We start from the raw sequence: 22,738 nt of genomic DNA, 5'->3' as shown, positions 1-22,738 counted from the left end.
GGAGGCCACTTAGTGAACAAGGGACAGAGATGCTCGGCAGGCCCTCACCCTACAAATGGCCATACGACAGTGCCCCAGGGCAGTGACAGAGGACCCCCGTTTGTTGTAAGAAAAGCTCACACTTCGAGGTTGCTTAACCTTAGACCCATGAATGGCTTCCATCTTGCCAGTTGAAAATATCAGAAGCTAGGACACAAAATAATTTTTGAACAACTCACATGGACCTTATTCCTTCCTAAATACCCAGCTCCTGTGTATACCCTCATTGCAGAATTACCAGAAGTCACCAACTTTGAATGATACCAAATGCTGAGAAAACAATCATTTCTCCCCCTTTGAACTTCAATAGAACAATGACCAGATGATCATTTCAATTATTAAAAACTGGGGTTTCCAAGGTGTAGACCCCAAGTATACCTTGGTGGCTAAGGCCAGAGAGCTCAAAGTCCACACACACACGAAAAGCAGGTAAATACACGTTAAACCCATCCTGACCATGTCTTTCCATTCATAGCTTCCTAATGCCCTAGCAAAGCCCACCTCAAATTCCACTGCGCATTGAAATCACCGGGGGAGGCTTTTTCAAAAAAGCAGTCCACGCCGGTGGCACCCCAGACCAACTACACTGGATTTTCTTGGGGGTACAACTCAGGCATCCCCATTTTTCAAAGCTCCCCCGCCACACACCCGGCAGATGTGCAGCCAAGTCTGAGAACCATAAGTTCACGGGCCCACCTTGCCTTCCTCTGTCAAGGCGCCCCGGTTACTAACAGAGCATGGAGCCCAGGGAAGCGCGCGGGCACAGCCGCAGCTCCTACCTATGTACAGCGAGGAGTCCTTCCTCCGCACGTGGTCGTCGATGTAGGAGACGCCCAGGGGCTGCACGGGGGTAGCACCGATGCCCAGGAGCACCTGGGCCCCAATGAGCAGCAAGTACATCATGTTGGTGGCGGTCCGGCTGCGGCAGATGAGGTCCGGGTCGGGGCCCTGGTCGCCGCCGGAGCCGTTGGCGGCGCAGACGTCGCGGCCCTCGGCGCCCCAGCGGATCTCGCCCGCCTCGTACTTGTACTGGTGGGTCAGGAACTCGGGCAGCGCCGACAGCAGCGCGCCCAGGGCCATGACGATGCCGCCGCAGCCGATGAGGCGCGGCCTATGCCCGCGCGCCCCGAAGTAGCTCACGAAGAGGATGAGGGCCAGGTTCCCGATCTCGAAGCTGCTGGCGATCACGCCCACGTCGGCGCTCTGCAGGTTGAACCTCCGCTCCAGGGTGGTCAGGACGCTCACCTGCGGGGTGCAAAAGGAAATCTCAAGGCCAGTGCTAACGCACACCACCTGGGACGCAGCCCCCTCCGGCCTCGCGGTACACCCGCGGCCCGGCCCTTGCCCCCTCAGCGAGGTTGACAGGACCAGGAATGCAAAAGGCAACTGTGACAAGGGACTTAAACCTGAAGAGTCCAAAAAATATTTACTTAGGAGGACAACCCTAATTCGATGGCTAAAGAATTAACTTTTCCAAAAGCAAGGAAGTTTTTTCTTGGCACCTGTTTCCATCCTGAAAGGTTCTGCCTGTATTTGGGAAACACAACTTCTCCTTCCCCACAGGCGGCCACCATCCCGTAGGGCTCAGGTGTCCTGCGCAAGCCCTGAAGTCCATTTTCACACACTCCCAATGACACCCTATTTAGGAAGTCCATGCTGGGAGGGCACAGGGGGCCAGGGGCTTTTTACTAGGTTGGCAAAGCATACCGGAAGAAAAGAAAACAAAACCCTACTTGGAAAAATGGACATGCTAGATTAGTTCACTGGGATAATCATTAGCTCCGTTTCCTTCTGGAAATTTCCAACATACATTTCCCTAGGCCTTCAAATAAATACATCCCCGACTGTTCTATGCCCTGCAGCCCTGCCAAAGTCCCTTGGATGGAATATTTTTAAGACTTTCCCCACCTCTGTATTCTAGTCCAGCTTCATCTGTTTTAACAAATATTAAACCTCTACAGTGGCTTGGCAATGCCCTAGACACACACCCACACAGAGAAAAAAAGGAAGAGATGACACCTGGCCTTAAGATGCCACCTAGCAGACAGATATGCACAATTATATCACAAAGTGACTGGATATTACACTCATGCTGCAACCATCATGGGGCGGCGGGGGGGGGGGGGTCAAGGGGAGATGCCTTATATTAGGGCTTTTGAGCTAGAGAGAAAATGCAAATAGCCCTCCCTCCTGCTGTTTGCAGGTTCCACACAGGGTATTACCAGCAAGGTAAGAGTCCCCATCATCACGGGAGGTCTGATAGTCCTAGCTGGGCAGGGAAGAATACTCCAGGCTAAGGCAACAGTGTGAGCAAAAGTTGGTGGCATGACTTAATAAAGGAATGGAAAATGGTTGGAAAGATGGATTGGTGACAGATTCTAAACAGCTACAGATGCCACCCTAAAGAAATTAGGCAATCCCGAGCAGTGTGGTGGAAAAAACGCAGAGCACGGAGAAAGGAACACCTGGTTTGAATCCCAGCTATTACTCCCTTAATTAGCTCTATAATGTCGATCAAGTTGCTTCACCTGTCCAAGCCCTGGTTTCTGTGAAGCAGGGACAGGAACATCAACCAGGCAGGATGTACAAGATTGGAAATAATGAAAGGTCCGCTAGCACAGAGCTGCCTTTCCCTTCCTGGCAGAAGAGTGTAGGGAGAGGAAGCAAAGCAGAGGGGTGCAGAGCCAGGACTCCGGGGCCATTCTGACTCTGTGACCTTGCACCGTTCGCCTACGCTTTCACTTTCCCATCTATAAAATGGGGAGAGGAGTGCCAGGAGCCAGGAGTCAACAACATACAGGAGTAAATGCTAGAAAGGGCTATCTATAACCATTGTCATTTATCTGTGGGCATCGGGCAACATCAAAGCAAAAGATGCTGGGTGTGGCCATTGTGTGGCAATGGACCGACAGAAGAGTGGAGAGAGGAATGCCAGCAAACTATTATTGAGAAAAGAGAGAGGAAAGGCAAAGTCAGTACAGTGGCAAGAGAAATGGACAGGAGAGTTTGAGAGGCTTGTAGAGGCTGAGTTCTATCTCCGGAAACTCTGGGCCATGCGCTGCTAACGAATGGGAGGAAGGAGAGTTATGTGGATCTAGCCTTCCACCAAACGTGTAAATCCGTGCCCTGTTGTCAAAATCCACGATCCACAGCCTCTGACCATGTGCACACACAGCTATACCTGTAAGGATTAGCAGGTCTCTATGTACCTTATGAAAAAGAACAGAGAAGCCAGGTGACTCCTCCCAACCTCATCTTCAACCCCACACATTGAAACAGCCTTCTTCAATCCAGTGGTTCTCAAAGCTACCTTCAGATTGGAAGCACTTGGGAAACGCTTAAGAGTTCAGATGCCCGGTCCCTCCCCGAGTTTCTGACTCAGCTGGTCTGGGGGGCAGCCCGGGCCCTGGGATTTTGTTACAGTCCCCAGGCGATTCAGCCTGGGGTCAGCAGCACAGCACTAATGCAGAGGCACCCACGACGGTGGTCTTGCCTTCAGCGCTGGCCTCAGGGGGGCGAGTTCGGCAGAGCAGCGTTCTAACACTGGTATTGGCGACAGGACATCTGTGTCCCTGCTCTGTTGCCCACATTCCAATTCTGACTCCCGTTCCCGTTGCACTTTCTAACCAAGTCAAGGCCAGCTCGCAACTCAGTCAGCCCTCGTTATGTGGCTAAGCCCTTGTTATGTGGCTAGCTTATTTCTCAAACACCAAGTATTTGCAACTGTCAAGAAAAGAAATTTATTAGCCGGTCTGGTCTCATTAAAAGGACTTTCAAAGACTCCCAAGGAAGTTCCTTCTGGAAGGTCTGGGTAGGAAAAACAAAGGCTTCATTTATTCACTCCTTTGTAACATCCAAAAAAGCATGATGGGACGAGCGCTCTAGCAGAGGCTTGTAATAGGTAAAGCTGTGTGGGAGTGAAGACGACAGTCTATCCACCTGGGAGGTTGGGGGGCTCCAGAAGGCTTCACCCCAGCCTTTGGGCTGAGCCTTGAGAGATGCCCAGAAGAGGCTGGGTGCAGGAAGGGAGCAGGAATATATCCAGGCACTAGAGTCCTCTCACACAGCCTGCTGGGTCTGCAGCCTGGTGACCTCCAGAGGAGGTCAAGGACAACAGCAGCAGGATGGTAGCAGGTGGGAAGGGCTGGAACAGAAGCCGTTTTCCATGCCTGCCACGAGGCTTAATGATACACATATTAGGCAGCATATCTGAAACATGACAACAGTGCTGTTCCGGCAGGTGTGACCCATCAAAATATCACACAGGTGTGGACGTTTATGACCACATAAGGACGGTGGGGACAGAGACAGCTGTGGGCAAAACAAAATATAATCAGCTCTTCTAGAGCGAGCTGACGTCTGCACCTGCAACCCCTCTTGTCCTGCCTCAATCCTGCTCTTTGCAGAGCAATCCACAAGGGCTGACAGGAAGTTGTAGGGTCCTCACCTCCTTGACCTGTAGCTTCTAACAAGCCCCAAGGATGCCTCTGAGTCAAGCATTAGGCCCTGCAAGCATTCTGAAAAGACGCTTTGTGGATCAATTCGATCAGAGGCTAATGTCTTCACTCAAAACACAATTTTGAGAAGATGAACTAAGTATGCATGAGGCCATAAAACCCACTTGTGGCTTTTACGTGGCAGGAAACAATCCAGCAATAAGACGCGTGCTAAACGGAATGACTGTCTTTACTTAATGGGTAATAGGACTGATGGAAAACATCTTAGTAATTAAGAGACGAAGGAGCCGTAACTCCAGGAGGAAAAGTGTTCTCACCCTGTGCCAAGTGGATATGAAGTTATTATTAAAAGAATGCAGTATTTATCAGGTCTCTACTACCACGATTCAAAAAAAAAAAAAACTTGCATTTCAGAATCTCTCGGAGCACTTGTTAAAAATAAAACCCCCCAGACACTGAGAGGTGACCCAGGGGCCCGAGATTCTGTAAGACTCCAGGCATCTTGGACGCCCAACTAGGGCAGAAAACCACTGCTATTCCAGGGGTCTACTGATGTACTCACCACAATCTCAAGCTGTGCTCCTTAACCTCAGGGGCAGCAAAATCACACGGAGTGCATCACCGCCGGATTCTAACCTCAGAGCTTATGACACCTCAAGTCCGCGGGAGGTGGGGGAAGAGACTGGGAATTTACGTTCGGACCCGCTCCCAGGTGATGTTGACGGTGCTCAGCGGACCACATTTTAAGAACCACTGGTCTACTGGCCTTCCTGTCCTCAACAAACCTACCCCTGCTCAAGACTGAAGAGTCTGATTTTTAAATAGACATGAGTGGAAAGCAGTCCCTCATTTTCAGCTCCTAGAGACACACTCACATGGGCCAACTGGGGTTGCCTTTGTGGGAGGCTCACCTCTTAGGGTGCCTGAGGCACTCAGGCCAGCTGCAGCAAGAGGGACCCAGCACAAAAGGGAGAACGTCAGCCCATGCGGTCATAAATACCCTAAGACAGGAGGCACCCAGAGACCGTGGCCACATAGAGATGAGCCCTTCCTCGCCTTCAAAAGCACGGAGATGGTCCAGAGCTCACTGACTAAGAAGAGTAGTTCGTAGGAGCAGAAACCAACAGTCAAGCTAGCCCCCAGGAGCCTTCCCAGAGGCTGTCCATTTTCTTACTCTGGCTGGGGGTGTGGGGCCTGAACTGGAATCACCTGGGGAGCTTTTGAAAACACCAGTGCCTCCTGCCCCACCCCAGACTCTGATATAATTTGTGAGAGCTGGGCCCCAGCGTGGGTATATTCAAAGCTCCCAGGTGATTCTAAGTCACAGGTAGAAGTATGTGTGTGCACAGATGCACTGCATGGACGCGGCAGAGGGGTATGGATGTTTACCACAGTGCAACATGTTCATCCGGGTGCCGCTTGGGAGCAGGGAAGCCTCGAGTCCCAATCTGCCTTGGACAGCACGTGGCCCATCTTTTGGAGCCTGTCTGCACATCATAACAATACCTGCTTGAGTGAGCATTACGAGATCACGTATCAGAGCAGTGGGCACACAGCAGGTACATCTAGAAGTGTTGGCCTCATCACTGGTGCGCATGCTCTGTGTGACTTCCAGGTCCGTTCCAGAGTGCCCGCTCTGTGGCAGGTGCAAGAAATGTGACTATAATTGAGAGACCATCCCTACCCCATGGAAGTTTATAACCTGGGGAGGGCAGAAAGAAGCAATCGAATAACAACACAGCCTACTATACAGGGGAAAAGAGTGGAGGAGGGTACCAGGGAGTGAGAGCATATGTTTGGTTGCACGTGAAGGAAAATATATCCAGGATTCTGGGATGCAATAAGGATAAACAGGGGGTGATGGAGGGGGTCACAACATTCCATGAGCAAAGATCAATGGGGGTGGGGGGTACAGTTCAGACCACCCCTAGGGTAAGGTGGGGGGGAGACACCTTTCGGCCTCAGAACACGGTGAGGAGTAATCAGAAATAAAACAACCGTGAAGGCCAGGCTGAGGGTCTGCCCTTGATCTGGAGGTCAATGGGGAGCCAAGAGAGGTTCTTGAGCAGGAGCAACACTATCCAGGCAGCGGGGCATAGCATGGAGTGAGAAGAAACTGCCAAGGCTGCTATCTCAGCAGTACCCATGGGAAGTGAGTCTTCAGCAGGGTAGTGCTGGTAGAGCATCAGAGGGTGCCCCTGGGAGAGGTGCCGGAGAAGGCAAACAGTGCAGAGCGTGAACCAAGGAAGGGACAGCAGAGGACCTCAGGGGAGTCTCCCCTGGCTCCATTCAGAGCCATGTGAAGGCTGAGAGCTTGGGAAGGCTGGGAGGAGCCCTAGAGTGTGGACAACCTGCATCTCAAAGCACGTCTGTCTGAGGGGCATGGGATGTGACAGAGGGCAGCAGGTCAGGGAACTTGGAGGAAGCTTCACCCTAAACCTTTGGTGCCCAGCAGCAGGGCCCATGTCAAGGAGCAGATGCAGAAACAGTCCGGGAGATGTGAAGCTCACCCTAAACTACAGTCGGATGGAACGTGATGTGGAGTCCCCTTGCGGAACAGGGGGCAGCACACTTTTTCTGCAAAGGGCCACATAGTACATATTTTCAGCTTCCGGGCCACACGGTCTCTGTAGCAACTGCTCACTCTGCCATCTTGGCACAAAAGCCACATCCATAGGCAATATGTAAATAGTGGGCATGGCTGTGTTCTAATAAAACTTTATTAACAAAAACAAGCAGTGGGCTGGATTTGGTTACAGGCCATAGATTCCCCCAACTCCTGCTCTATAGTTCCCGAGTCAATCCAGTTTGGGAGATCATGTTATTCCTATGCCTGGCAATAAAACCACTGGCCATTTATAACCAGCCTGTGAAGCACTCCTCTTGCCGGCCCAGGAAAGTCAATCTAGGCGTCTTGAATGCAAGTTTGTTAACTGCATGAAAGTAATTTGCAAGGCAACTTCAATTTCCTGTCTGATGTGCCAAGGGCATGTCTTCTTGCAGTAAGGAAGGGGGTGGTGTGGGAGGTGCTTAACCACGTAAGCCCAGACAGCACTGTCCTGTTAGCAGCAGGGATCTCATCGGGTAAATGCAGCACCTTGTGTGGTTTTGTTTTTCATCTGAGCAGCGGCCCTTTGGAGCACGTAATTTAGGGCGCAAGGGAAATGCCGAACACAAGGCATTCACTTGTGAATTCCAGGATGTGACGTTTGCAGAGCCAGGTAACAGAAGACAACATCTCCCGTGATTGCCCAGGTGGCAACCAGATCCCTCATCTGCCTCACAGGTCAGCGGGGAAAAAGAGACATTTAGTCAGTGTTGCTTCATTTCTGGCGGATGAATTAGCCTGAATTATGACCACATAATAAATGGCCGTCCTCTTGTAACCATTGTTCTCAAAAAGCAGAGTAAGAATGACATAGAGAATCCCTGATTGAGACATAACTCTGGCCTTCAGCCCCCACCAAAGTCCTATCAGTATGTGTGAGGGGGCAGGTGGAAAACACGAGAGGTTTAGGGAGCCAAACATTACCTGTGGGACCTTAGGCAAGGCATTTAACACACCTGCAACTCGCTTTCCCCGTCTGTAACATGGAGATGAAAATCCTGCCCTCTCAGCTTACCACGGGTTCAAATGCAGGGGAAATGCTCTGTACGATGTTCATAACTGTAACAGCAGTTATGCCTGGGGTTGCGAATACGCAACGTAGCTTTTCCCTTCTGTGCAGCAGTGTCCTAGGAGCCCATCGACTCTCCCTGTACCTGGAGCAACAACCTTTCCTCTGATCACCCTGAGTGAGAGTCACCACCTGGCTCTCCTTAAGCCTCACTGGTCTGCTCTAAGCCTCTGTCTCTGCTGTTCCCTTTATCTTTATTATTCACCTCTTTCTCAGACTACTTTTCCCTCTACATCCCATTTCTTAGTTTCTCTCATCTCTTCTGCTACCTCTGTTCCCTAAATGGCCCTAAAGTACAAGAACACTTTTTATTGCTCCTTATGTAGCGAAATTTTATGTTCAATTAATTCTATGAGAATGTGTAACACCTTAGGATTCTCTTCTAAAACAGAATCTCCAGACCTAATGGCCTCCTACTTATACATTATATATATTTCATCATTGATTTTTCTCTCTAGCTCAGTGGTCCATCATGAAAAAAAAAAAAGATTCTCCATCTCTGCTAGGTACAACTAATAGAATGCTCTTCCACTCTGTTACTGAGCTTTACAGTCATTACCAGAAATGTCTGCATCAGGCTATTATTACTAATTTGTGTTTAGCACCTTTTATAACTTCAGTCATTCTTTCAATTCACAACTTATGTGTTGCCCTGTCTCTTCTATTAGAGAAACTTCAAGAACAAGAGGAGTTAAATGATTTCCTCAGCATTCAACAAAAATGTTTAGAGGACCACACACAGTCTACAGGAAGAGATTTCTAACACACTAACAACTTACGCATCCAAACACTCTCCCAGGCAGAACTGTTTTCACCGAATTAGATTTCTCTATATGCCCTAGGGCCCAGGCTTACCATCAGCTGAGTTGAAAAACCCCACCCTGAATACCTGTGCCTTACAAAGGCCTAAACCGGTGGCTGGAGAGGCCCTCAACCAGCCCGCAGAATCAAGGAGATGGCAACTAGGAAAACAAGCAATGATCACAAAGGGTGAACGAGTTTCAAAGCACAGTCAATACCCAAAGAAACAGTGTAGTTAGTACCCAGTACAACGGGAGGAATGTGGCATCATGGCAGGCTCCTGAACAGGGGTGGTATTAATTACAGCCATCTTAAACAGTTATTAGTTACTTACGTGAGATACAGTACTGAGGCTTTACATATATTGACATATTTATTCTACACTAGGATTCCATGAGGTAGGTAATGCTGATAGCACAGTTTTACAGAAAAGTAGTCGGACGCTAGAGAAGATGACTATCCTGCTGATAGCCACATGGCCAGTGAGCAGAGGGAGGAACCAGGACTGAAGCCCAATCACTGGCCCCACACCAGAGGGATAGAGCACCCCTTACCCTGCTTCAGTAAGGTTCTCCCCATCCACACGGTTCTATTAAGTAAGTAGATGGGTTCTATTAAGTAATCAGAGGCAGCCCCCAAGCAATCGGTAACCAAACTTGCTATAAAAAGCAAAAAAAGGGGCACCTGGGTGGCTCAGCCGGTTGAGCGTCAGACCCTCGGTTTCAGCTCAGGTCATGATCTCTAGGTCATGAGATCGAGCCCCGCATCAGGCTCCACGCCCAAGTGGAGCCTGTTTGAGATTCTCTCTTTCCCCCTTCCCTCTGCCCTCCCTCGTGCTCTCTCTCTCTCTCTGTAAAAGAATATTTAAATTCTTGTCAAAAGTTTCGTTATTGTTAAAAGCTATGCAGGGTGGAAAAGAGCTTTGAAGTCATACATAATTTTGAAAACCCTGCGTTGAACAAAGATAAACAGGTTTCCTTACTACTAGACTTAGAAAGATTTCCAAATGGTAACATTCCTTGTTAATCAACCATCAAAATATATAGTATGTAGCATTTCTTGAAACTCTTCTATCCATTTTTTTATATACTCAAAAAATATATATATATACTTTCAGAAACATTGGGTTAAGGCTGATATGAGAAATATGTTTAATTAAGTACTAGGAAAAGGTCTGCTGCTCTGAGGAACTAATTTTTTGGCTTCTCCCAGCCTCACTACCTCCAACCAAAGGCTATTCAACAGTCTGATTATAGCTGCATTTCCCTTTTTGCCTTGCTTACCAGGAATCTCAGACTCAAACCTGCCGCCATGCTAGAAAAATGGAGTGGGATGCCAGAGCTGCACACAAGCATTTCATTTCCTTCTTGGTTTTCAAATTCCACTTGTAGTTCCACAGGAGTATGCTACATACAAACTGCTTCTATCAGAACAGGGTACAAAATCATTACATATAAATTCCTCAAGAGCAACCCACCAGACAGGTATTTGTCCTAATACCTAAGTCCTAAATACCAAGATAATCAGCTTCCACTTAATTATATCCTCTCAAAGAAATGAACCCCACTAATAAGCTGGTAAGAAAATAATACGTTCACCAAAGCCCACACGTCCAGGTGTAAGATAAACACAGACTAGAACAAAACAGAGCCTGTTCATGTGCAGTGCTAGAAAGCTTCCAGAAGAATAAGAAAGTAGGAACTTCAGAGTCAGAGCGTTGAAGGCAACATTCACACACAGTATAAGAGTTCATCTTCCTCAACCTGCTCACAGAGCTCCTGCTGATTCTGCTGTCCATCCTTCCAGTACCTCTCAGGCACAAAACACCCTCAGCTTTGCCTAAGACACGCAGTGACTGACCACAGGAACAATGGATATTACTGCTAACATGGATGTTGAGGATGATCCAGCCCATTTCCAGCCTACTGGGAGGAACCAGAAGCCCAGAGGAATGAAGTAATTTGCCCAGGATCATACACCTGTATGTGACAGGGGTGTCTCCTGATGCCCCGTCCAGTTTTGCGCCCCCTCCCCCATGTTAAAATAAAAGTAGACCTATCACTACTTGGTCTCGCTCTACCAAGAGTAAAACAGTACTGCGTGTTGGATGCATATTACCTTGTTCAAGGTGCTAAAAATGCTGTACCGGTATCTACCGAACTAGGGACCAAAGGTACCAAAGTTGTAATTGAACAGTCATGGAGAGGTTATCATTAGTGCAAGATGTGACAGCACCGCCTTGTTCTGCCCAAGCCAAAGGTGGGATCCTACTCACAGGAAGGAGGAGGGAGGGAATGTGTTGTAAGATGCCCAGCTTCACTCCACCCAGGGAACGAGCATCCCTGCCTCCCACTCGGCATGGGTCCCTCCGCTCACCCACCACCTTTCTTGTCTCCTCAACGTCTTTCTTCACCTCTCTGCCCTATTCTCTCTCCCCCGCCTCCACTGGCTCCTTCTCTACCCAAACACACCCAATTCTCATCCATATAAAAACAACTTAAAATCTCTTCTTTATCGATTCATCATTCATTTTGGGGGTGGGGGGTACATACCCACCAGTGGAATGACTGGATCATCTAGTAGTTCTACTTTTAATTTTTTGAGGAACCTCCATCCTGTTTTCCACAGTGGCTACATCAATTTCCATGCCTGTCACTGCCATTCCTCTTCCCTTCCATCAAGAGGCAAATAAAGAATGTCCCCATTTGCTGGGAAGACTTCCCTGCTTTCGACGCTCAAGTCAACCCCATGCAATCGGGTGTCACTGCTGCGCTATGGCCACGGGAAGCTTCTCTGGATCCAGGTCCCCGCTGGGCTCCTACTTCCGAATGCGACTATTTCCCCTGCCCTTCTCTGGGCTTTCTCTGATTTCTGACACAGCTGACAGGAACAACTTTCCTCCACTCTCCTCTGACACCCACCCCCTCAACCGCCCCCAAACCTGCTTCCCCTCCTTCTCCTCTTCCCTTCTCTCTGACCAGAATTCTCCACGGTCACATCCAACTGTTTCTGAGTCACTGTGCAACCCTCACGGCGGGAATCCCCACACTCTCTTGTCCATCTCCAGCATCCTGATGGCACCCAATTTCACCCTGCGGCCATATTGCACCTCCGAGCTCCAGACCCCACCCCACAGGAAGGCCACAGCACCCAGCCTCCACGGGTCCCGACACAGCATTCTGCTCTCCATCCCCGCCACCACCCCTACCCCGGGCTCAGCAAGCCCAGCCCTTCTGATCCCTCCTTTCATGAGCATCAGTATTTCCCTGACATCTGCAGGGTCCCAGGCTCCAGAAACCTGACACCCCCAGCATCCTACCCAGCTCAGTTCTGTTGCCCAGCCCCTCTTCCCTGAAATGTCCCCAGTGCACCTGCACCAGCCCCTGCCCTCTTCTCTGTCTCACCTCATTTAACCCAACCCCAATTAATTCTCTCCTTAAAACCCTCCAGTGATGCCCCCTGTGAGCCAGAAAAGCCCAAGCTCCTCGCCTCATGGTAGCAGACCCCGACATCTGCCCACATTCTGCCTCCCGGCCTCCCCCCTGCAGCAATCACTAACTGCAACTTTCCTACACTGGTCTGGATTTGTCTCATCCCCCAGCTTTCAAAGGGGCCAAAATACCACCCAGCCCACTTACACTCACTTCAGAAATCCCTATTTATCCGGCAGTTCAATGCCGCCTCCTCCATGAATCCTCCCTGCCTTCACCTTCTCCTTTGCAACCATGGTACCTGATACAGACTCCCATGTGGCTGGCATTATTTTGGCATGTCTGGCGTCCCTCGTGAAGGCTGAAAGTTCCTTGGGGGCAAGAACTGGCTTATGTCTGCAGCCCTGCTCCTGAGCACAGAGTGGGGCGTGCTGTGGCTAAGCCAGGTCACCTCATACAGCAGTGCGAGACCTACGCTTTCCTGCACAAAGGTGTCCCGCCCAGGTGGTGAGTGAGCACTGAATCCAGCGGGCACTCTGTTCACCCAGTTATGTGCCCTGGAGGAAGAAGCACCGATTTCCCATGGTCACAATGGCTCCATACGGGTGAGCAGGTGCCTGGGCTGATGAACACACACTCTAAGTTCCCTGCCCTCCGACAGCTCCCTGGTGGCCCCCTCCCTTTGCGTAAGAACCTAAATAAGCATCACAGCCAAGCTGCTTTATCCATTCCTGGAGGTGCCTGATGTAAGGAGACTTTGGAAATGGTGGCAATTGTGCTAAGTAAGTTCTTGGAAACAAACACAAGTGGGCAAACCTGGGCTCAAATTCAATATGGTATGTGAGCAGCACCAGGCCTTTTAGGCAGTTCCTGGGGCTGGTTGGAAAAACACATGAGCCCAAGACAAAGACTGACCAACATTTGGCCTCAGCGAGACACAAAGCCATCTGTTCCTTGGGTCCCCTGCAGTCTCTCATCCTTTACCTACAGCTACTCCGGGAGCTGCCCTCATTTCCTCTGAATGTCAAGCATCACTTAGTAAAGATGATCCAAGGGTAAGAAGAGCTGACTATGTGCAAAGTAACAGACCAAGGATATGGGGGCTAAGATCGTAGATAAGATAGAGTCCCCTCCCTCTGTGAACTAATAAGAACTACCATTTCATGGCATTTACAATGGGCCCAACACTGCTCCTATCACTCTATGTATATTAAATCCACATCATTCTTACAACAACCCCATTAGGTTAGGTATTATTGGGTTTTTTTTAACTATTTTGTTTAAGTCATCTGTACACCCAACATCGGGCTCGAACTCACAACCCCGAGGTCAAGAGTCACAGGCTCTGCCAACTGAGCCAGCCAGGTGCCCCAGGTAGGCACTATTATTATCCCCATTTTACAGATGAGGTCACAGAGGCCCAGAAGTTAAGTAACTTGACCGAGGTCTGGCAGGTAGTAAATGCGAGAGCCAAGATTCAAGCCCAGACAAGCTGGTGTCAGAGTCCCTCCTATTAACTGCCATATGATTTTTGCTCTCTAGAAGACAGGAAGATAGGAAAAGACAATGGGGCTGGAATGGCAGCATGAGAAACTCGACAAATTCTCTCTGAGGAACAATAATAAAACTGGACAAGGGGCATGTGGGTGGCTCAGTTGCTTAAGCAACCGACTCTTGATTTTGGCTCAGGTCATGATCTTAGGGTTTTAGGATCAAGCCCCACATAGGGCTCCCACACTCAGCAGGGAGTCTGCTTCCCTCTCTCTCCATCTGCCCCTCCCCCTGCTTGTGCATGCACTCTCTCTCTCTAAAATAAATTTCAAAAATCTTTAAAGAATGTTTTAAAAACTAGACAAAATTGTAAACATAAAAGACAAAATAAATCAACTAAAATGTGCAAAAAATTGAGGAGCATTTGTTCATGAAAAACTTCGGAACCCCTGGTAAAAGCAGGAGGAATCTGGGTTCTTTCCCTCCTATGTTGATTGGCACAGTAATTCTATCACACGAGTTGGCCTTGCAAACCAACAGCCTCCTGGTTGGAAGGAGCCCACCTGATTTGAAGTGGAACATGAAAAACCCCACTCAGGGGCGTTGTCAGCAAAAATAGTCTTCCCGATGGCAAATGAATGGCAAACATCAGTTGTGGTGCTGGTTAGGGCAAACAACAGACTGGCTGACTAGACAGAAATTCAACAGCAAGATCAGCCGTAAGAGTCCTTGATAAGCTCTCCACATATCTTTGGTTAACTGAAAGGCCAGGCAAAAGGAGGAGAAACCAGAGAGTGTCCATGCTCTCTACTCTTCCCAGGCTGACTGTGAGCCTATGAATAGACAAAAGAGATGCAAAAGGACCCAGAAGAAATGAAAAGCTGGAGAAATTTAAAAACTGCCTTAATTTTGAGAGGCATGTGGGTGGCTCAGTTGATTGAGCGGCCACCTCTTGATTTCAACTCAGGTCATGATCTGAGGGTCCTGGGATTGAACCCAGGTTGGGCTCCATGCTCAGTGCGGAATCTGCTTGAGGATTCTTTCTCTCCCTCTCCCTCTGCCCCTCCCCCTGCTCACAGTCTCTTTCTCTCTCAAATAAATAAATATATATTTTTTAAAACTGCCTTAATTTTGAATGCAAACGAACTCTAACCAATCATTTGACTACACAGACACAGAGGAAACCCCCAGGAAGCCAGATTTTAAAATAAAAACAAGAATTTACAAAATGCAAAAAAAAAAACCCCAAAATTTTAAAACTGAGCCAACACACCAATGGCCACACACCACAAGAGAGACAGATACCACAGATTTAGTTCATGCAAGTAATTAAACAGAATAACAACAAACTATGGGTGGGAATGGGGGGATGTGGCTGGGGGACAGAAAACCAAATCCAGTGTTGCTAGAGGATATTATCTAAAATGTCCAATTTTCAACAGAAAACTAAGAGTCATGCAAAAAACAAAGAGGAAAGCAAGGCTCTTTCTTACTCAGGGGGAAAAGAACAGTCAATAAAAGTCATCTGGGTGCACCTGACTGGCTCAATCAGAGGAGAATGTGACTCTTGATCTCATGATCATGAGTTCAAGCCCCACATTGGGCACAGAGATTACTGTCAAAAAATTTTTTTAATAAAAGTCATCTGAAAGTAGGCCCCAATGTTGGACATGGAGACAGATTCAAAGCACCTACTATAAATATGTTCAAAACACTAAAGAAACCCATGTTTAAAAAATTAAAGAGCAATATGATATTAATAATCCAACAAATAGATTATCTGAACAACAACACAGATATCTCTCTCTCTCTCTCCCTCTCTCTTTCTTTCTCACACACACATATACAAACCAAATGGAGATTCTAAAGTTAAAAGTATAGTAACTGAAATGAAAAATTCACTAGAGGGCCTCAATATCAGATTTGAGAAACAAAAACAAAACAAAAACACATAATAGGTCCTCAATAAAATTAACAGCTGACTTTTCATCAGAAACAACATAAGTCAGAAAGCAATGTAATGGCCTATTTAAAAAACTGAAAGAAAAAAACTGTCAACCAAGAATTCTATATCCAGCAAAACTATCATTTGAAAATGAAGGCAAAATAAAGATATTCCCAGATAAACAAAGACTGGGAGAATTCACTGCTAGCAGATTTTCCTTGGATGTAATACTCAAGAATTCCTCAAGTGGAAAGAACACAGTACCATACCGTAACTCAAATATACACACTAAGAAATAAAGAGCTCCAGAAAAGTGTGATGGGGGTAAATACAAAAGGCTGTATATACTTTTCCTCTTCTTTAAAAGGCAGAGGATTGCATAAAGCAATAACATTACTATATTGCATAAGCAATAACACTACTATATTATATATAGATATAATATATATAATAACAACACAAATGAGGGAAAGTAATGGACCTGTATTAGAGCAAAGTTTTCATATTTTACAGGAATTAAGTTAGTACTGATCTGAACAGACTTTGATAACTTAAGATGCATATTGTAGTAGCAATCACTAAGAAAGTAATTCAAAACACAAGGGGAGAAGGAATTAAAATGAAACTCAGGAAAATATCTATTTAACATGGAAAAAGGCAATAAAGAAGGAACAGAGTAACCAAAAAGATACAAAACAGGAATTACAAAATGGCAGATGTGAACCCCACAACACCAACCTTAAGAGCCCCAAAACACATTGAAGCCAAAACTGACAAAGTGAAAGGATAAATGAACAATTCAATGATAACAGCTAGAGACATTAATATCCCTCTCAATAATGAATTAAACAAAAATCAGTAAGGTTAAAGATGATTTCAGCACCACTTCCTACCAATCTTCCAACTTAACAATAAAATAACAAGCCAATTTTAAAAATAGCCAAGTAATGTGAACAATTTCATCAAAGAAACATGGAAATGTCTAATAAGCATTTGAAAAGATGCTCAGCATCATTAGTCTTCAGGGAAATGCAACTAGAAATCACAAGGTGCCACGACCCACCCACTAGAATGGGTATAATAACAAAACAGAGACAATACCGAGCATTCACATGCATGGAGAAGAACTGGAAGCCAAATACACTGCTGTCGGGAATGTAAAAGATGAAGTGTCACAGCCTCTTTGGTAAATAATTGAGCAGTTTCTTAAAAAGTTATATAAGGGTTAGTCAATTAAGCATCCAACTCTTGATTTTGGCTCAGGTCATGATCTCAGGGTCGTGAGATCGAACCCCATGTCAGGCTCTGTACTGGGCATGGAGCCTGCTTAAGATTCTCTCACCCTCTCTCCTTCCACTCTCAATCTACCCAAGAGGATCGAAAACATATGTCTACACAAAGATTGTGATAGCAGTATTCAAAATAACCCCAAACTGGAAACAACTCACAAGTCCATCAATGGTCACTGGATAAACAAAACATGGTATAGCCATAAATCAAACATTAATCTAATCCGGTTAATATAATATCTACTAAAACTGAAATACCAAAGAATAGTATTTAGCAATAAAATGGAACAAACTACCAATACACACTATACCACAGATTCACCTCAAAACAATCATGCTAATTGAAAGAAGCTAGAAGTAAAAGACTGGTTATTAGAAAGAACTGGCATGATATCTTCAGAGCACTAAAGGAGAAAAATATGCAGCCAAAAATACTATATCCAGCTAGGCTATCATTGAAAATAGAAGGAGAGATAAAAAGCTTCCAGGACAAACAAAAACTAAAGGAATTTGCAAACACAAAACCAGCCCTCCAAGAAATATTGAAAGGGGTCCTCTAAGCAAAGAGAGCCTAAAAGCAGCATAGATCAGAAAGGAACACAGACAATATACAGTAACAGTCACCTTACAGGCAATACAATAGCACGAAATTCATACCTTTCAATAGTTAACCTGAATGTAAATGGGCTCAATGCCCCAATCAAAAGACACAGGCTTTCGGATTGGATTAAAAAACAAGACCCATCAATATGCTGTCTGCAAGAGACTCATTTTAGACCCAAAGACACCCCCAGATTGAAAGTAAGGGGGTGGAAAACCATTTACCATGCTAATGGACACCAAAAGAAAGCTGGGGTGGCAATCCTTATATCAGACAAATTAGATTTTAAAACAAAGACTGTAATAAGAGATGAGGAAGGACACTATATCCTACTTAAAGGGTCTATCCAACAAGAAGATCTAACAATTGTAAATATCTATGCCCCGAACATGGGAGCAGCCAATTATATAAGGCAATTAATAACAAAAGCAAAGAAACACATTGACAACAATACAATAATAGTGGGGGAATTTAACACGCCCTTGACTGAAATGGACAGATCATCTAAGCAAAAGATCAACAAGGAAATAAAGACTTTAAATGAAACACTGGACCAAATGGACTTCACAGACATATTCAGAACATTCCATCCCAAAGCAACGGAATACACATTCTTCTCTAGTGCCCATGGAACATTCCCCAGAATTGATCCCATCCTAGGTCACAAATCAGATCTCAACTGGGACCAAAAGACTGGGATTATTCCCTGCATATTTTCAGACCACAATGCTTTGAAACTAGAACTCAATCACAAGAGGAAAGTTGGAAGGAACTCAAATACATGGAGGCTAAAGAGCATCCTACTAAAGAATGAATGGGTCAACCAGGAAATTAAAGAAGAATTAAAAAAATTCATGGAAACCAATGAAAATGAAAACACAACTCTTCAAAATCTTTGGGATGCAGCAAAGCAGTCCTGAGAGGAAAGTATATGGCAATACAAGCCTTCCTCAAGAAACAAGAAAGGTCTCAAATACACAACCTAACCCTACACCTAAAGGAGCTGGAGAAAGAACAGCAAATAAAGCCTAAACCCAGCAGGAGAAGAGAAATAATAAAGATCAGAGCAGAAATCAATGAAATAGAAACCAAAAGAACAGTAGAACAGATCAACGAGACTAGGAGCCGGTTCTTTGAAAGAATTAACAAGACTGATAAACCCCTGGCTAGACTTACCAAAAAGAAAAGAGACCCATATAAATAAAATCATGAATGAAAGAGATCACAAGACCAAGGAAATACAAACAATTATAAGAACATATTATGAGCAACTCTATGCCAGCAAATTAGATATTCCGGAAGAAATGGGTGCATTCCTAGAGATGTATCAACTACCAAAATTGAACCAGGAAGAAATAGAAAACCTGAACAGACCTATAACCACTAAGGAAATTGAAGCAGTCATCAAAAATCTCCCAACAAACAAAAGCCCAGGGCCAGGTGGCTTCCCAGGGGAATTCTATCAGACATTTCAAGAAGAATTAATACCTATTCTCCTGAAAATGTTCCAAAAAATAGAAATGGAAGGAAAACTTCCAAACTCATTTTAGGAGGCCACCATTACCTTGATCCCAAAACCAGACAAAGACCCCATCACAAAGGAGAATTACAGACCAATATCCTTGACGAACATGGATGCAAAAATTCTCACCAAAATACTAGCCAATAGGATCCAACAGTACATTAAAAGGATTATTCACCACGACCAAGTGGGATTTATCCCTGGGCTGCAAGGCTGGTTCAACATGCGCAAATCAATCAACGTGATACAGTACATTAAAAAAAGAAAGAACAAGAATCATATGATCCTCTCAATAGATGCAGAAAAAACATTTGACAAAGTACAGCATCCTTTCTGGATCAAAACTCTTCAGAGTATAGGGATAGAGGGTACATACCTCAATATCATAAAAGCCATCTATGAAAAACCTACAACAAATATCATTCTCCATGGGGAAAAGCTGAGAGCTTTTCCCCTAAGGTCAGGAACGCGGCAGGGATGTCCACTATCACCACTGCTATGCAACATAGTATTAGAAGTCCTAGCCACAGCAATCAGACAACAAAAACAAATCAAAGGCATCCAAATCAGCAAAGAGGAAGTCAAACTCTCACTCTTTGCAGATGATATGATACTGTATGTGGAAAACCCAAAAGACTCCACCCCAAAACTGCTAGAACTCATACAGGAATTCAGTGTAGTAGCAGGATATAAAATCCATGCACAGAAATCGGTGGCATTCCTATACACCAACAACAGGACAGAAGAGAGACAAATCAAGCAGCCGATCCCATTTACAATTGCACCCAAAACCATAAGATACCTAGGAATAAATCTAACCAAAGAGGCAAAGGATCTGTACTCAGAAAACTATAAAATACTCGTGAAAGAAATTGAAGAAGACACAAAGAAATGGAGAAACGTTCCATGCTCATGGATTGGAAGAACAAACATTGTGAAGATGTCAATGCTACCTAGAGCAATCTACACATTCAATGAAATTCCCATCAAAATACCATCCACCTTTTCCAAAGAAATGGAACAAATAATCCTAAAATTTGTATGGAACCAGAAGAGAGCCCGAATAGCCAGAGGAATATTGAAAAAGAAAAGCAAAGCTGGCGGTATCACAATTCCGGACTTCCAGCTCTATTACAAAGCTGTCATCATCAAGACAGTATGATACTGGCACAAAAACAGACACATAGATCAATGGAACAGAATCAAGAGCCCAGAAATGGACCCTCAACTCTATGGTCAACTCATCTTCGACAAAGTGGGAAAGAATGTCCAATGGAAAAAAGACAGTCTCTTCAACAAATGGTGTTGGGAAAATTGGACAGCCACATGCAGAAGAATGAAACTGGACCATTTCCTTACACCACACACAAAAATAGACTCCAAATGGTTGAAAGACCTAAACGTGAGACAGGAGTCCATCAAAATCGTAAAGGAGAACACAGGCAGCGACCTCTTCGACCTCAGCTGCAGCAACTTCTTCCTAGAAACATTGCCAAAGGCAAGGGAAGCAAGGGCAAAAATGAACTGTTGGGATTTCATCAAGATAAAAAGCTTTTGCACAGCAAAAGAAACAGTCCACAAAACCAAAAGACAACCGACAGAATGGGAGAAGATATTTGCAAATGACATATCAGATAAAGGGCTAGTATCCAAAATCCATAAAGAACTTATCCAACTCAACACCCAAAGAACAAATGATCCAATCAAGAAATGGGCAGAAGACATGAACAGACATTTTCCAAAGAAGACATCCAAATGGCCAACAGACATATGAAAAAGTGCTCACCATCGCTCGGCATCAGGGAAATCCAAATCAAAACCTCAATGAGATACCACCTCACACCAGTCAAAATTAACAAGTCAGGAAAGGACAGATGTTGGCGGGGATGTGTAGAAAGGGGTACCCTCCTACACTGTTGGTGGGAATGCAAGCTGGTGCAACCCCTCTGGAAAACAGTATGGAGGTTCCTCAAACAGTTGAAAATAGAGCTACCATACGATCCAGCAATTGCACTACTGGGTATTTACCACAAAGATACAAATGTAGGGATCCGAAGGGGTACGTGCACCCCAATGTTGATAGCGGCAATGTCCACAATAGCCAAACTGTGGAAAGAGCCAAGATGTCCATCGACAGATGAATGGATAAAGAAGGTGTGGTATATATACACAATGGAATATTATGCAGCCAATAAAAGGAAGGAGATCTTGCCATTTGAAACGACGCGGATAGATCTGGAGGGTGTTATGCTGAGTGAAATAAGTGAATCAGAGAAAGACATGTATCACATGACCTCACTGATATGAGGAATTCTTAATCTCAGGAAACAAACTGAGGGTTGCTGGAGTGGTGGGGGGTGGGAGGGATGGGGTGGCTGGGTGATAGACATTGGGGAGGGTATGTGCTATCGTGAGCACTTTGAATTGTGCAAGACTGTTGAATCACAGATCTACACTTCTGAAACAAATAATGCAACATATGTTAAGGAAAAAGAAAAAGAAGAAGATAGCAGGAGGGGAAGAATGAAGGAGAGTAAGTCGGAGAGGGAGACGAACCATGAGAGACGATGGACTCTGAAAAACAAACTGAGGGTTCTAGAGGGGAGTAGGGTGGGGGGATGGGTTAGTCTGGTGATGGGTATTAAAGAGGGCACGTTCTGCGTGGAGCACTGGGTGTTATGCACAAGCAATGAATCATGGAACGCTACATCAAGAACTAATGATGTAATGTATGGTGATTAACATAACAATAAAAAAATTTTTAAAAAGACTGCTTATTATATTATTTCATGTCTATGAAATGTTCAGGAAAGGCAAAGAAAGAAAGTAGGTTGTCTTGGGCTGGGATGGGGCGGGATCTGACTGCAAATAGGCATGAGCAAACTTTTTGGAGTGATGGAGATGTTTTAAAAAACTGAACTCTGGTACTGTAGTCTCTTGCCTAAGGCGAGGGTTTCAAACCCACTGTTGAAATAAACCCAACTATTCATAAAAAAAAAAAAAAACCTGTGGTGATGGTTGCATTATTTTATAACAACTAAAAAATCATTTCATTGTATACTTAGAATGGGTGGGTTTTATGATATTTAAGTTATGCCTCAAGAAAATGGGAGGAGAAAAGAAGACAACAGCTGCAAATAGTCAAAACAGGAGGTGGAATGTGTAAGTGCAGTAAGAACGCTAGGGAGGTTCGGGAAAGGCTTCCCACACGAGGTCTTGTAGAACAAGTAGAATGTGGATAGGTTAAGAGGAAAGAAAGAGAATCCAAGTGGAGAGAGACTCTAATAAGCAAATGCATGGAGGTGGAAAGGCCAAGGTGTGTTTGGTGAAACAGGCACCGTCTGGTTTGCTGAAGCAGAGAGGTGGGAGCAAGGCTGGGGTGGGGGTGGGGGAGAGTAAGACCCACCAGACAGTCTCACTTTCTGGCTCTGGGTCAGCTTCTCATATAAACCAGTTTTTCTCCTTGTTCTAGATCAGTGATTGTG

At 45.6% G+C, this 22,738-nt stretch overlaps 1 protein-coding gene across 3 annotated transcripts in view; it reads right to left on the bottom strand.

Annotated features, from left to right (window-relative positions):
- SLCO3A1 (solute carrier organic anion transporter family member 3A1) overlaps positions 1 to 22,738 on the bottom strand; it is a 319,640-nt gene that overhangs the window by 247,702 nt on the left and 49,200 nt on the right. For all 3 annotated transcript variants that reach the window (XM_025893293.2, XM_025893295.2, XM_025893294.2), the window contains exon 2: positions 819 to 1,284. In XM_025893293.2, the coding sequence (XP_025749078.1) occupies positions 819 to 1,284 (466 nt within the window). The remainder of the gene's footprint in view (positions 1 to 818; positions 1,285 to 22,738) is intronic.

Source organism: Callorhinus ursinus, unplaced genomic scaffold, assembly GCF_003265705.2.
Source record: "Callorhinus ursinus isolate GAN/ISIS: 27379988/994484 unplaced genomic scaffold, GSC_fseal_2.0 scaffold45, whole genome shotgun sequence".
NCBI lineage: Eukaryota > Metazoa > Chordata > Mammalia > Carnivora > Otariidae > Callorhinus > Callorhinus ursinus.
This window is presented reverse-complemented; position numbering and strand designations above follow the sequence as displayed.